We start from the raw sequence: 15,180 nt of genomic DNA on the forward strand, positions 1-15,180 counted from the left end.
AATTTTTTGTATTATTCTATTTTGTATTCTTCTTGCCTCATTTTAGTTGCCCAACATCTCTTGTTTCTCCTCTTTTATATCCAAATGTGTTTCAGGCAAGAATCAGAAACTCACTCACCCTGAGGCTCAAATACCTAATATGCTATGTGTGTGCTACTAGGTCTAAGGATCAAAATCTGAAGCCAAAAGTGTTTATCTTTCGTAAAATGTCAGACATTAGTCCCTCTGTCTCATGGAGCTAATCTTGTTGGCTTCACCATCAAATTATGTACAGCATCTGAACAATATTAGCTTTCACCCTGATTTAAGCCACCAACATCTGGTGTATGTAACAGCTTCCTACCTGATGTCTTTGGCTAGTCCCTGTCTTATATTCTGCCCTGACAGTTACAATGATGAAAATGATGCTTTTACAGTCAGCTCAAGCCACACCACTTATGAAACCCTTGAGTGTTTTCAGTTATTTTAATAGACATGTAAAAGTTCTAACAATGCTCTCCAAAGTCCTGCATGGTCTGCTCTTTCTCAATCCTCATCTCCTCTCGCTTTCACCCTTATTCATTTCCCTTTAGCCACAGTTGTTCTGTGGCATTCTTCCAACTTTAAACCTTTATATTTGCTATTCCCTCTGCCTAGAATAATGCCCGATATGGACATGACTCTCTTCTTGCATTTTCCTCATGTCTCTGCTCAAATGTTACCATATCAGAGAGGACTTCACTGGCCCCTCTATAAGAAAAAGTAACTCTTTACCCACAGTTTGCCTATGCCCATGTTATTTTCTGTACATCACTAACACCTGATGCGGTAAGTGTTACTGGTTTGTCTGACTGTGTCCCCCTCTCACCTGATTAGAATGTAAGCACCATGAGTGTACTGTTTTTTTGTTTTGTTCATTACCACAGTGCCCAAAAATTCCTTCAATGAATGAGTGAATTGTCCATCAATTTGGTCACATTTACTTGTTAAATGTCCCTCTCCAAAAGTCTCTGAATTTACTCCAGGTAGGAAAGACATCGTTCCAAATTTTTCATATGATAGAAATTTTGTGTAATATCCACAGTTATATCCATTTTTGGATGTTATTCAGAGAATTTCACTTAAACAAAATGAAAAGGGAGTAAGGAGGAGAAATAGTGTAGCATAAATTGATACTAGACACTTTGCTTTAAGGTACTGATCATCTGAAGTTAATGTATGGGCAATATTTGATTATGTACATAATTCCTTTTTAATTAACATATCTTCATGGTACCATGTTCCCAAATGTATGTATAAATTTGGAACTACGTGGAAATTCATATGACTATAGGTATATCTCATACAATATTGAACTCTGGTTTAGGAACCCCCTTTGAGCTAATGAGTTTATGTTAAATTAAAATATATGAGACAGAAGGGGAACTATGCAAGGTATTTTAACTCAAGAAAGTGATACTTGCTTTTAAAGAATTATATAAGTGGGAGAAATGATATCTTTGATATAAACATTTAGCTGGTCACCATTAACAATATTCCTTTGTCTTTATCAAATGACATTTTCTGAGAAGTGTGTGGGTAGCCCGTCTGGAACACCACACCTCATCTATGTGCAGCCTGGGTGTCGAGATGACCATAGTCTCGGGTGGGCATGATTTAGGTCATGGAATTCCCTGGCACAGGCTTTTGAGAGGAATAACAGTCTGCACCCACGCTGGTAGAACAAGATGCCATCACATGTGGCACTGAAGAGAAAGCTTTTGACTTAAGAAAGAAAACATTGTTGAATTTGCATATGCTAAGATTCTCATTATCAGGAGTCTCTGCCATAAACTTTGAAGCTTAGCTGAGGCAGAAAATCCAGAGAGGCCAGAGAAACCACACAATAGCTTTTGTGAGTTTTATCTGCGACTTCAGTTATCAAATTCCTTAAAGTATCTAGTAGAGAGGACCTGGGTTTTCTCATCTAGAAATGTGATTATTAGAGTTAATGATCTATAGTCTCACTTCCAGCTGTAGTCACTATTATTAAGGAAGGTGGGCTATATTTGCTCGGCGAAAACTAGCAAAATACTAGTGTTAAATAGAAAATGATTTAAAGGTCGTAAAAGAACAGTTGTGAGACAAGTAAAACGGAAATGTTAATCAGAAGAAAGGGGCATACTAAATATCAATTCACTAATACATGTAGGGGTACCTATTGTGGCTCTTCTCTCATCCTCAGAAGGGAGAGGAATGAAGTGGAAAGGAATGAGAGTCCCCAAAAGGCTGTAGACATTGACATCTTCCAGATTTGGATGCTTCAGGTATATTCAGCCTGGAAGCTGAACTTGTTGAATACTCCAGGCCCCTCTCACATGGCCAGTGAGGATTTATGTTTATAACACACCTATGCCTGTCACAGGAAGATCGTCATTCGGCCAAATAACTTGCTAATTTGCCTGGCCAGGGAGCACAGAGTGCCATGCTGTGACTCCCTAAACTGTAAAGTGCAGGCATATTATGCTGTTTTCCTGAACTTGTACTCCAGAGGAAAAAAATGGGCATTGTGTGCTATTTTTTTCTTCTATTTTTTTTCTTTTATAAGTTCATATTCGAATTTGAAAAATGATTCGCCCTCTCCTAGTTGGGATGTCTTCAAAAGCTTGGCCATTGATAAGTCTGCCCTCAGATGCTTGCTTTCTGCTGCTGTAGCTCTGTGGGAAAGTGCACTGTGACTCTAAAAGACTGTTCACTTGATCTTTTTATACTATTGATTTCTTTTTATACTGTGAAAATGCTTAGTAATAAAGAATAACTTTATTAATTGGGCAGTTCATGCATTACCACCTAGACAAGTTTTCTGCAGAGGAAATCAGTCTCCATATGCCGATGGCTCCTTGGAGACCCAAATCTGGGCATTATTACAGCAGAATCCTCTTGGCTGCTCTTAATGGTAATGACATGCATGTATCTGAATGATCACCATGAGCAAGACAAACACACATCCTCGTGGGAGCAAGTCTGTGTGCATATGAGCTCTGAAGAACACTGGGCATACTCCGTTCCTCACCTCTATCTCCCTAGTCTATGATGATACAAACCCATATTAGAGACAACATTCTGACCTGCATCAGTCCTACAGGGTTTTATGCTATGTAATTTTACATGCACATCCAGCTTGTACTTTCAATTAATGCAGATCTACTTACATTCGCAGCATCCCTTCTTGATTGCCTGTCTCTGGGAACCAGCTCTGGGAAGCCCCTTTGCTTCTAAAGCTGAACAAAATAAAAAAAAATCACCTCTTTTCTTTCTCATCCAAATACAAAGATCATTTGCTTATGTGTGTGTTTGTGAGAGCAGCATCACAAGCATTCATTTAGGACTTTTGGGTCTCTGAGTCACACTAGTTTTGGAAGGAGCATCCACGGTGTCAAGAAATGTTTGCTGAGTGGACAGGTGCTGCTGTGCCATAAATGCCTTCTCTGGGGGGTTCTGGAGGCACTGGGGAGAAAACTGCCCAGGGCGAGGGCCACGGGCATCACAAAGCAAAGAATGGCAGTGCAAAATGCCTCCCCTTCTCTGAATCCCATACCTGCATCCTCTGAGGGTCATCTAAGACCCCCTGCACTGACACCAGTGGATAAAGTAGACAGGTTGGTTTGGACTGAGGTTCTCAAAATGTGTTCCTTGGGTCACTTCCATTGAACCAACAGGGGATCTGTTACAAACCAGATTTCTCTTACCCTAGACCACAGGAATTGGAATGGCTATGGGTGGGGCCTGAGAATCTCTACTTCAAAGAGGTATTTTTGTTGTTGTTTTTTGTATGCAAAAATTAAAAGTTGTTGTTCCATGGGTTTACTTAATGGAAGAGAGTTAATGTTTCCTCTATATTTATTATTCTGACTCCCACTGTGAATTGTTAATAAGACACAACTAAAATTGTTCTTTTCTTACACCTAGCAGTATGGAAACATTTCTCAAATAGTGAGTTTTCCAAGCTGTCCTGAACCATGTTCTTTCTTTTTGGAGCTACAGTTCAGTATTAAAAAGGTAATGCTGATAGTATACATATTTCTGCTATCAGCCACCTGAGGGGTTGTCAGCAAGCTCACTTAGGTGCCAAGGTGATGTGGAATTTCTGCTGCTCTCTTGCCATAGATTTAACTGGGAGTTAGTATTGCTGCACCTTCCTGTCTAGATGACTGCTTGGCATTGCCTAGAATTAAGGGGTCAAGTTGTTGTCATCCCTGGTAAGAGTGCAGTACTGATTAATTTAGGATGTGACGGGTGTTTTATAAGAAAAATGGCCACAAATTTTTTGAGAGGTGGCATCTCTTTAAATCTGGGTAGGCACTGTCATGCTCTCCACGACCCCATATGGTGAGGCATTCTGCTGAAGAGTCAAGTGTAAGAGTAAACCACTGTGGACCCTCCGACTTGGTTCAGTTTCAGCTGATAGGCCGGGTAGAGCACACAAACTGTTTAGCCACGTCTTGCTTGAATTTCTGACCCACAGAATCATGAGAGATAATAAAAGAGTTGTTATTATAAGCCACTACATTTGGGGGATGTTTGCTCTGAGGAAATAAATAGTTATTGTATGTGGGAGGGCAGCAGGACTGTTTTTACCTCTGGAGGGAGTTAAACAACCAGCAACAATATCAGTAACAATAACCTTATACATGCCTTCATCTAACCTATAATATGCATTTATAGTACTTGCTGGAAGAACATGAATTATGTATAACCTAGGTAAAACATATACTTTACCTAATGAAGTCAGAGCAGTTTAAGGAGTTTTCCCCCTTCATTTGTAAAACAACATACTTCCTAGTATTTAGGAGGGGAAATAGATATAAATTGAACTGAATATATAATGGAGGAAACAGGCACTAAGATATTAAACCAGTTGCTTATCTCTTTGAGTAGTACAAACCTTCATGTATGTCCTCGTGCCTCCTGACTGACTATCCAGAGTATGACCGTACATGTGGAAGGCAACATTAAAAAAAGGCAAATGTATGTTCTTCTTGTTTCCATAAATTGGTGATCAAACAAACATGATTTTAAGTTAATAAAACTGTAACTGTAACTAATTTCATTAAAAACAAAACAAAACAACTTATCCCTGGGGGTCAGCAAGCATGAAAAAAACTCACTATTCAAAGGGTTAAAATTTCCCCATAGTTGGTCAGTAACACGTTTGTGCACAGAACTAGATATCACAGACCAGTGGCTTTCATACTTTTTCGATTACAATTTACAGTGATAAATGTTTACCTGGACTTGGTATGCCTACATATAAACTCTGGAGCAAATGCCATGAAATTCTACTCACTCTAATTACATCTAATCCACACTGAGATATTTTATTCTATTTTCTTTTATAATCTGCTGGTCCAATACACTGAATAAATTTCATGACTCATTAATGGGTTACATTATTCGGTATGAAAACACTGCCCTTGACCCTAAGCTTCGGAGGACCAGGGATTCTGTCTGTTTGCACTGTCGCACCCAGGTACGCAGACACTTCTGGCATATAGAAGGTACCCAAGCATTGAATGAATTTTATGACAATAGTTCCAATTTATTAAAATGGGAGAGTATCAATCACAAGTATGGAAAGCCAGAGCCATCTCTTAAAGGACTGTGTCTTTGAGTGTAACTTCTATTCTCCATTTTCTCACCTGTAAAATGGAACTTGTGGTATCTGTACTGCTCACAAAAATTAGGGGATACTTCAAAATGAATATATAGCTATAAAATATCCCCTAAATTTTGTGAGCAGTAGTACTTAGGGGATAAATGAGTCACACATAAAACTATTTTGAATTAAAGATATAAAATCACTAATAATAAGAGAGAAATGTATTTGTAACTTATGCACTTTGAAATGTTTACAGACACTTCACATAATACTTCCTTTTGTTACTTTAATATCACTTCACTAATCTAGATTAATTTGAGGAAAGTTACTGAAAGAATAAGGTCTAAATTTAGATTTTTTTAAAAATAAAACATTTAATTACAATTTCTATGGGTAACAAACAGTCATAAAATGTTGGCTGCGTAGATGCCTACCTTGAAGTAGTAATTGGGCTACTACTGGTTAGCATACTGAGTAAAAGCCTAGGCAGGTCCGCTGTAGTCAAAGTACATTATTTTTGTATAAATGAGTATTTCTGAAATTGTGAGGAGAGACTTGGTTGGGTAAAGTGCCTTTACTATCCCCTCAAGAATTTATTAATTCCTAGTGTATGTATTACAAAATGCCACCGTTTATAAATTACTGAGGTTTGGATATATGAAATTTTTGGACAATATCTGTGAAGGACTTACGGACTTGGCTGAATCTTTCCCATAGGAGCAGAGAGCTCCAAGCTATCAACCAGATTATTTTTACCAGGGGTAAATCTTGCTTCACAGCCTCGGGTACCCTTCCTTTGGTTCTCCCTGTAAAGCTGACCAGGTACCTAGCCTCCTGGGAACGTTCCAGGCTTGCCTGCTGGGTAAATTAGCACAACATGGCAGTTCGGTGCACTGGCTTTGAAATCAGAGAATCTGACTTTAAATGCTGGTCCTGCCACTTTGCTTATGTGTGACTCTGAGTAGGTTTCTTTATCTCAATGAGTTGTAAGTGTGAAGTATTTAACACAATGCCAGCATATAGAAAATCCTCAATAAATCATAGTTCCCGTTAGGTGGTGGTGTTACTGCTATTGCCAGTTGCTACCAGTGCTTCCTTGTCTGGACTAGCTACTGTTGCAGTTGGACTGCTAGAAAGGAAATTTGTTTGCTCAAGAAATAAGCAGATTTCTCTAAGATCCAAGAAAATTTACTTCACAAATCGTACCACATTCTGGGACTCAACTATGTGAAACCTGGAACTTTAGCTGAAAAGACAGTAATGTCCCCGCCCCTTTTGCAGCACTCAACCAGAGTGGTGCACACAGGGCATTACTGAACACGTGCTCTCTGCCATCCGCCTTCTCTTTGTTTGCTGGGGGAAGGGCTGCCTCATTCCATTTTACTTATTCTTTGTTGGAGAAACTGGGGCACTAATGTGATTGCTCGCTCTGTGATGCTGAGCTATTTTGAAGTATCCTTCCTAACTGACTTGAGGCAAAATTGTTAAGTAATCATTTGTCTCTGTCACTCCAGTCCCCCTTCCTCCTCTCCTGCACCACCCCCTACTCCCTCCCCTCATCCTTCTGTCAGTAAATTCTCCTCCTTCATGTCACAGATGAGCTGAAAATGGCTTAAAAGGTTGTCTCCTTTCGGTACCTTTGTGCTTTAGAGGATGCTAAAGAATTAAACAAACGCTTCTCTAGAGATAGTGCTTCAGATATTTGCTGAAAAGTCTGAGAAAGAATTTGGGACTGGGGGATTATCCTGGTAAACCTTCAGTTTAAACTGCCTTCTCAGTCAGGTCTCAGCTGGAAAAACATTGTGTCATTGAAATAAAGGAAATTCTATTCCAGCCTTTTCCAGGGTGTGTTCTATGGGATGTTAGTTTGTTTAACTATCATCAGATACTTTTAAAAAAACTCTGTAAATAACAAAGTTAAAAAGATATCCTTGCTGTAGAGATTCTCAAAACCTTTAACTTTCTTTAAAAGAGGTGCTTTGAACTTTCAAAGGGATATTTAAGATGCAGCATTTTCCATATTTGATTATCTATCATCCTTTTTTAATCTTTTATGAAACAACTCCAGCATTTATGTGACTCAGAACATACTTTACAGAGCACCAATCTAGTCCAGCTCGCTAGGATAATGCGTAAACTGAGGCAGGGTACAATAAAGTGATGTGCTCAAGGTTACCAATTGAACTGAAAGCAGAGCCAGGACTAGAAACTGGGCTCTCTGACTCCAAAACAAGGTCAAAAATCCTACTTGCAGTTACAGATTTAACATCTATCTTTCCTGTAGGATAGGACATACTGTCAAAACAGGAACTATGACTTTTCTGTTCACCGCTGTATCTCTGGCATGTAGCACAGTACTGGCCATAGTGGTTTAACCAGTACTTATTAAAACTGAATTGAAATTATTCATGGGGATGGACATGTGTTGTCTGTCCCTATCTATGCCCATTGCTCACCCCCCTCAAGCCTGCTCCCTACTACACAATGCTATGTCTGAAGGGGTCAGTGTCAAGTTCCATACTTACACTGAGAATATGTGGTCCCAGTCCCGCTGACACTGAACCTGTTGAGGTGCAGTCTGTGTGTGACCACATTCTTCTGGGGTTGGAACAGGACGATGTGTACTTTGGGTGCAAACAAACAGCCCAGGACCACGAAACCGCTTAGGCTGACGGATATACACATGGTAGTCGTCTGAACCTATAAGAATAAGTTGCTTAGTTAAGCATCTGGCTGTATCAATCACGTAGCCAACTACCAAGAGCACTGAAAAAAGACCAAATTTTTAAAAAACCCAAATTATCCACAGTTCTGTTCTTGTTAGAGACAAACCAAACCAATGCATAATTATATTGGATCTTCCAAGTTTGAAATGTTCATGGAAACACTGCTTAGGATTTGTAAGCAAACACTGTTTGTGTTGGGTGCTTTTGAATGCTGGCCAAGACTTCACATTGATTTTCGTGTTTTGTTTGTTTTTTATTTATATTTGTGTACAGATATTTCTGCAGAACCACTAAATTCAGAATCTTACATAGTAAAAATGCCAGTATTCAATGATCAGATTGCTAATGGTTTCAAGGTTGGCTTGTTTAAGGTTCACTGCATTAGGAACAAATTTGAGTCTTTTCCATTTTTCCATTTCTCTCCTGCTGGGAGCTCTACCTACTTGCTATTGGTTTTCCTAGTCAATATGGGGGGCACTTTCAACTTTCTTCTGATGTACCTGTTCTTTCAATTACATCACTGGCATCTCTCTGGAACAGGTATTCACTCTTCAAGTTTTTGGGTCTCTAAGTTTCTATCCACTCATTCTTGATAGGTGATTTTCACTTCCTCCCTTCTGGCTCTCCCCTGGAAGCAGACTCGGAACTCGGCTTTACCATCTCTTCATTCTCTTGCTCTCAGTCTCTACCCTTTCTGAGTTCATTGTTTGTCCTGGCTTCAGCTCCCACAGGTTTTTTTTTGAAAATCCAAAATTAGATTCCATATAATTCATCACTTTCATTACTGAAAATGGAAATTAATTATTGTATAAGTTTCTACTCAGAGTAGCTATTATAGATCCTAGAGCAATTTTAGATTTCCCCTTATTCCCCCCCCCCCCCCCCGGCAGACAATGCTGTTACTAGATAGCATAATTCCTTAGAGTTTCAAGTGTCTTTCTTCTTTAATCAAGGAAAGCTGAAGACTGAACAATTAACTGGAGAAGCCACATAACTTTTTTTGTGTGCCTTTGTGTATGTGTGTGTGTGTGTGTGTTTCAGAAACAGAGACAGAGAGAGGGACAGACAGACAGGAAGGGAGAGAGATGAGAAGCATCAATTCTTTGTTGTGGCACCTTAGTTGTTCATTGATTGATTTCTCATATGTGCCTTGACTGGGGGGCTACAGCAGAGTGAGTGACCCCTTGCTTGAGCCAGTGACCTTGGGTCCAAGCTGGTGAGGCTTGTTCAAACCAGATGAGCCTGCGCTCAAGCCGGTACCCTCAGGGTCTTGAACCTGGGTCCTCTGGGTCCCAGTCCAATGCTCTATCTACTGCACCACCAGCCTGGTCAGGCAGAAGCCACATAACTTTTGAAGGCTTTCTTTTGTTATTGATAAAGGAAAATGTCAAGTTCCACTTGTAGTATAATTCTTCAGACTCCAGTTTTACTTTAACTGCTGAAAACACAATCCATCCTTAATATTTTAAAGCATTTGTCTTCCTTAATCAGTTCAGTGACTTCTAAGTTGGCTCTAAATTGTAAGTTCTTTTCTCTTTTGTCTACTTCTCAGAAAAGTGTCTACAGTCTAATTCCATGATGTAAATAAGCCTTGGTAAATCATACCTGTGTTATTTACAGTGAGTCTAAATCCTGGCATAATTTGATTTTTATATATGCATATAATATGTTAGAACTGTAATCTTCTTGCCTCGATTTTGACTGTGGAGCCAGTGTGAGAGATGACAAATATTATAGTGAGGGTGAAACAAGTTTAAATGGGCAAATTTTCCAAGGAACCCTTTCCTAAAAGCATTTCTGTAACTTTGAAACTCCTCACACACTTTAAGACTTTACAAGGAGAGAAGAGGTTATATGAGAAGCTCGGAAGAAGCAGTGCTGCGTATCCTGTACCCTCCAATCCTGTGGGGGGTGGTGCCTATCTCCTCGCTTGAATTATAGAGAGGAGTGCTTCACTGGCCATTCATAGAATGTTTGGGGGGATTTTTGCAGGAAGAGAATGCCTTGGCTTAGGGCCTGATTCCTGTCATAGAAATCTAAAAAGTGAGAAAAGACTACATAATTACTTTTGTAGCTAATTACTACTGTATTGAGATAGCTCTTTAAGAATTAATCAAAGGAGCCCAACCAGGCCATGGCCCAGTGGATAGAGTATTGGACTGGGACACAGCAGACCCAGGTTTGAAACTCAGAGGTCCCCGGCTTGAGTGTGGGCTCATCCGGCTTGAGTATAGGCTCACCAGCTTGAGTGTGGGCTCACCAGCTTGAGTATGGGGTCACCAGTTTGAGCGTGGGAACATAGCCATTACCCCATGGTCGCTGGCTTAAGCCCAAAGGTCACAGGCTTGAAGCCCAAAGTTGCTGGCTTGAGTAAGGGGTCACTTGCTCTGCTGTAGCGCCCTCCCCTCTGTCAAGGCACATATGAGAAAGCAATCAATGAACAACTAAGAAGCTACAACCCAGGATTGATGCTGCTCATCTCTCTCCCTCCTGTCTGTCTATTCCTATCTGTCCCCTCTCTGACTCTGTCAAAAAAAAATCAAAGGAAAAGATATGTGAGGATAAGATGGGCCATACTGTCCAGAGCCACCATGGATAGTCTCGGGCTCATGTGGAAGAGTCTGAAGTTCTTCACAGGGACATAGATATAGTTAGATGTCCTAGGTCTGAGTGTGGAATACAAGATCACTTGAGGATCTTCGGGGGAAAGGGGCTGATAGGAAACTTTTCAGGATCACATGAAAACGTCCTTCCTGGTATTCTAATGTTGTGTCTTTAACCACTGTGGACTTCGAGATCATAGAGCCATCCAGCCACATAAGAATTGTCCTACTTCTTTCTTATTCCTGTTTTGCCAGGGCCAAGAGGAAAAGAGTAACTGGTGGACTGGGGAGTGAGAGCAGGGGAGAGGAGAAGCCACCTACTGCACCAGGCTCTCAGCCCAAGGCAGACCACACTTTAGGAGTACGTGAAATTTAACGGTAAATTAAAACATAGTTTGGATAATTACATAGGACTAGGCATTTCAGTTTTCTACTGAAAATGATAGTAGGGCCATATGTTACCTAAGAACAGAAAAATTCATAGGCCTACCATGGATGGGAACATTTTTAGTCATCACTCTAACCCTAGCACCAGAATAGTGCCTTACATATGGTGAATCTCAGTGTTTGAAAGTGTCTACTGGGATCTTCATCCAGGGTTGGGGGTGATTACTCTCACCAAGTACCAGAGGAACAAGGGGAGGCAGAACTAAAACTGCATTTTGGTCATAGTTTATGCAGCATATAATTCAATATAGCTGTTTTAAATTTGACACCTTTAAAATTTCTTTTTACAAACCTCAAGTATTAGCCTTATATCAGGTCTACCAGAAAGTTCTGTCCGTTTCTATCACAACAAGTTTCGACACGTAAGCACATGTTTATTTGGCGCATGTGTGCCTCTCTATTTTTATCACTTAATGTATACATACTGACATAGCAAATTAACTAAAACAAAGTTGATTCACGTTAGTCTTATGTGTGAAGCGATAGTGTAACCATGGCTACTGATAAAGTTTATTTACGCCACTGTAATTTTTACGAATTTCAACAAGAAAGAAATGCTACAGAATCATGTAGAAATTTATTGAAAGTGTTTGGTGAAGGTACAGTTTCTGATAGGACATGCAGAAGATGGTTTGAAAAATTCAAAACAGGTGATTTCGACCTTTCTGATAAGCCACGTTCTGGGCAACCATCTTTGATTGTTGACGATGTTGTTAAGACCATGTTGGAGCAAGATCCTTTTCTGACAACACTGGAGATTGCAGAAAGGCTTAATTCAGCTCAGCAAACCATATCGGACCATATTCGGAAGATAGAATTGGTGTGGAAATATTCAAGATGGGTGCCATATGAATTAAGTCAGAAGAATTTGGATGATCGAGTCGTCATATGCACATCTCTGCTTGCTCGGAACAAAATCGAGCCCTTCTTGAACCGGATGATAACTAGGGATGAAAAGTGGATTACCTACGAAAACATCGTAAGGAAAAGGGCATATTGTGAACCCGGAAAACCTAGCCCTTCCACCTGTAAACCAAATTTGACTCTGAATAAGAGAATGTTGTGTATATGGTGGGACATTCGAGGACCAATACATTATGAGCTTTTAAAACCGAATGAAAAGCTCAATTCGAAGAAGTATTGTCAGCAACTGGATAATTTAAAGACAGCAGTCCAAGAAAAGAGGCTAGCGATGTTCAATAGGAAGAACATCATACTGCATTATGATAATGCCAGGCCACATGCTGCTTTGGGGATTCATCAAAAAATTGCAGAACTAGCCTGACCAGGCGGTGGTGCAGTGGATAGAGTGTCAGACTGGGATACAGAGGACCTAGGTTCGAGACCCCGAGGTTGCCAGCTTGAGCACGGGCTCATCTGGTTTGAGCAAAAGCCCACCAGCTTGACCCAAGGTCGCTGGCTCCAACAAGGGGTTACTCGGTCTGCTGAAGGCCCACGGTCAAGGCACATATGAGAAAGCAACCAATGAACAACTAAGGTGTTGCAACGCCCAACGAAAAACTAATGATTGATGCTTCTCATCTCTCTCCGTTCCTGTCTGTCTGTCCCTGTCTATCTCTCTCTCTGACTCACTCTCTGTCTCTGTAATAAATAAATAAATAAATAAATAAATAAATAAAATTTAAAAAAATTGCAGAACTAAGCTGGGAAATTCTGTCACATCCATCATATTCCCCGGACTTAGCACCCTCCGACTATCACTTGTTTTTGTCCTCACAAAATTTTTGAAGGGCAAAAAATTCAAAAATGAAGAAGATATCAAACAAGCATTGGTTCAATTTTTCACATCAAAAGATAAAACATTTTTCAAAAATGGGATATACAAATTGCCCTCATGCTGGCAAGAAATCATTAATAATAATGGTAATTATATTATTTAATAAAGTTTATTGATGGTAAGAAAAATTTGTATTTTGTTTTATTCCCAAAACGGATAGAACTTTCTGGTAGACCGTATAGTTTCAGTTGTGTAGTTTCTCAATAAGTTGCACTATTAAAAGTTATATTTATCTATAATTCTTCATTCTGTCCCTTTGTATACTCCGTGCTACTCTGATTTCTTCCTCCTCAAACTCTTAGCAACATTTGAGATGGTTCACCTCTTCCTTCTTTTTGGCTTCCCGACACACCCTTCTCTCGCTGCCTGTTCCCTGTCCCCATTGTCTTTGTTGACTTTTTCTCTCCTACCTGAACTGTAAGGGCTAGAATGTCCCAGACCTCAGTTTTGGACTCTCTTCCCTCCATCATCTGATCCATTTTCATGGCTTAAGTACCTTCTATATTGATGATGTTCAAATATTTACCAGATCCAACCTAGCTTCTGGGCATCCAGGCTTAAATATTCGACTGCTGTGTTGGTATATTGTTTTGGATATGTAATAGGCAAATCAGAATTAATCTGCAAGAAAACCTTGATCCCTGCCCTGAGGTGTCTCCATTTCAGTAAATGACATCAAATGCCACCCAACTGTGCAAGTCAAAAACCCTAGAGTCATCCTTGGCAGCCATTTCCCTTCCACCCACATATCTAATCCAACAGCAGGTTCTGTTGGCAGTTTCAGAGCATATTTTCTATATTCTTTTTTGCTTTTACCTGTCTTTCAAGCAGAGGACCTTGCTGCCTTTGTTCTGGACTTTTTCTTTTTCTTCCAATGATATCTATATAGCAAAGAGCATTAGGAGATATAGCGCCTACCCGAGGAGCAAACAGCCAGCATCCCATCCATTATAAAATATTCAGGTTCCTAATGTCCCAGTTTTTTTCTTGTGATGCTGCCACTGGCTGTGCAGTACTAACCTGCGGGTCTGCAGAGCCTGTGGGAGGTGGAGCTCAGGAACCCAGAGCCAGTGCTGTCCCTCTGGCTATCACTGTTGCTTTGTGATAAAGATCTTTTTGTCAGCATCAACAAAACAGTGGCAGGCTAAGTGTTACCTTGGAAGTAGAGTAGACTCTCAGACTCTACCATTTTTGACAGTTTTGGCAATGAGACTGGAATGGCTTTTCAAAGAGGAAATATGAGGGCCTTAGGGGCTGATGAATAATATTTGAGAGAAGTCCCTGGGAATCAATAGCAAACATGATGATAATTGAATGGCCAACCAAGCAATAAATAGTGATCCTCTTTATTGCCTGTTAATGAGGAGGATTTGGGGAGTGGGTTGCCGGCCAAGTCACAGGAGGTAGGTTTTAGATAGAGCTTCGGTACTGGTTCTGTGTTTTTGCTCACTCTGCTCTGGGGAGTGGAGTAGAGGGAGTGGGGTGAATTTCCTCCCTGATACAATTTAGGTCTGCCCGATTCTAACAACTAGTACTAATTTTTTTCCTCGGTGGGCAGAAAGTTGTGCATCCTTTCACACTAAAGTCGCAGAGACTCACCAGCACCAATAGAGGGACCTTCAGAGAAGGCAGAAAGCAGGTGAATTATTTGAACTTTGGCTGGTTGCATTTGGGAGATATTGAGGCAGGGTGCATAATGCTTATTAAGGAAGAATGGCAACAGCTGAGCTCTCTCAGGGCTCATTCCCCGCTGAGATCTCTCATGCCAAATATAGATCCATTGCAGGATGACAAGGTCTCCGTTTTGCTTTTTTTTTTTTTTTTTTTTTTTTTTTTTTTTTTTTTTTTTTTTTTAGCAGAACCTGGCTGCAGAAAAGGAGCTTAAGCACTCCCTGTCAGATTTCTCTGAGACAAAAAAAGCCCCTGAGAAACCACAGATAAAGCACTGACTAGCATTTGGGATCTTACTTACCTGGATTAGTTTTAAAA

The 15,180-nt window shown here is 40.2% G+C and overlaps 1 protein-coding gene across 3 annotated transcripts in view; it reads right to left on the reverse strand.

Moving 5' to 3' along the window:
• The window catches only part of GRM3 (glutamate metabotropic receptor 3), a 281,732-nt gene that overhangs the window by 5,900 nt on the left and 260,652 nt on the right, over positions 1-15,180 (reverse strand). For 2 of the 3 annotated variants that reach the window (XM_066240046.1, XM_066240047.1), the window contains 2 exons: positions 8,143-8,317; positions 3,171-3,239 (listed from right to left, as the gene is read on the reverse strand). In XM_066240046.1, coding sequence (XP_066096143.1) covers positions 3,171-3,239; positions 8,143-8,317 — 244 coding nt within the window. The remainder of the gene's footprint in view (positions 1-3,170; positions 3,240-8,142; positions 8,318-15,180) is intronic. The other variant, XM_066240048.1, reaches the window with a different exon arrangement.

Source organism: Saccopteryx bilineata, chromosome 7, assembly GCF_036850765.1.
Source record: "Saccopteryx bilineata isolate mSacBil1 chromosome 7, mSacBil1_pri_phased_curated, whole genome shotgun sequence".
Lineage (NCBI taxonomy): Eukaryota > Metazoa > Chordata > Mammalia > Chiroptera > Emballonuridae > Saccopteryx > Saccopteryx bilineata.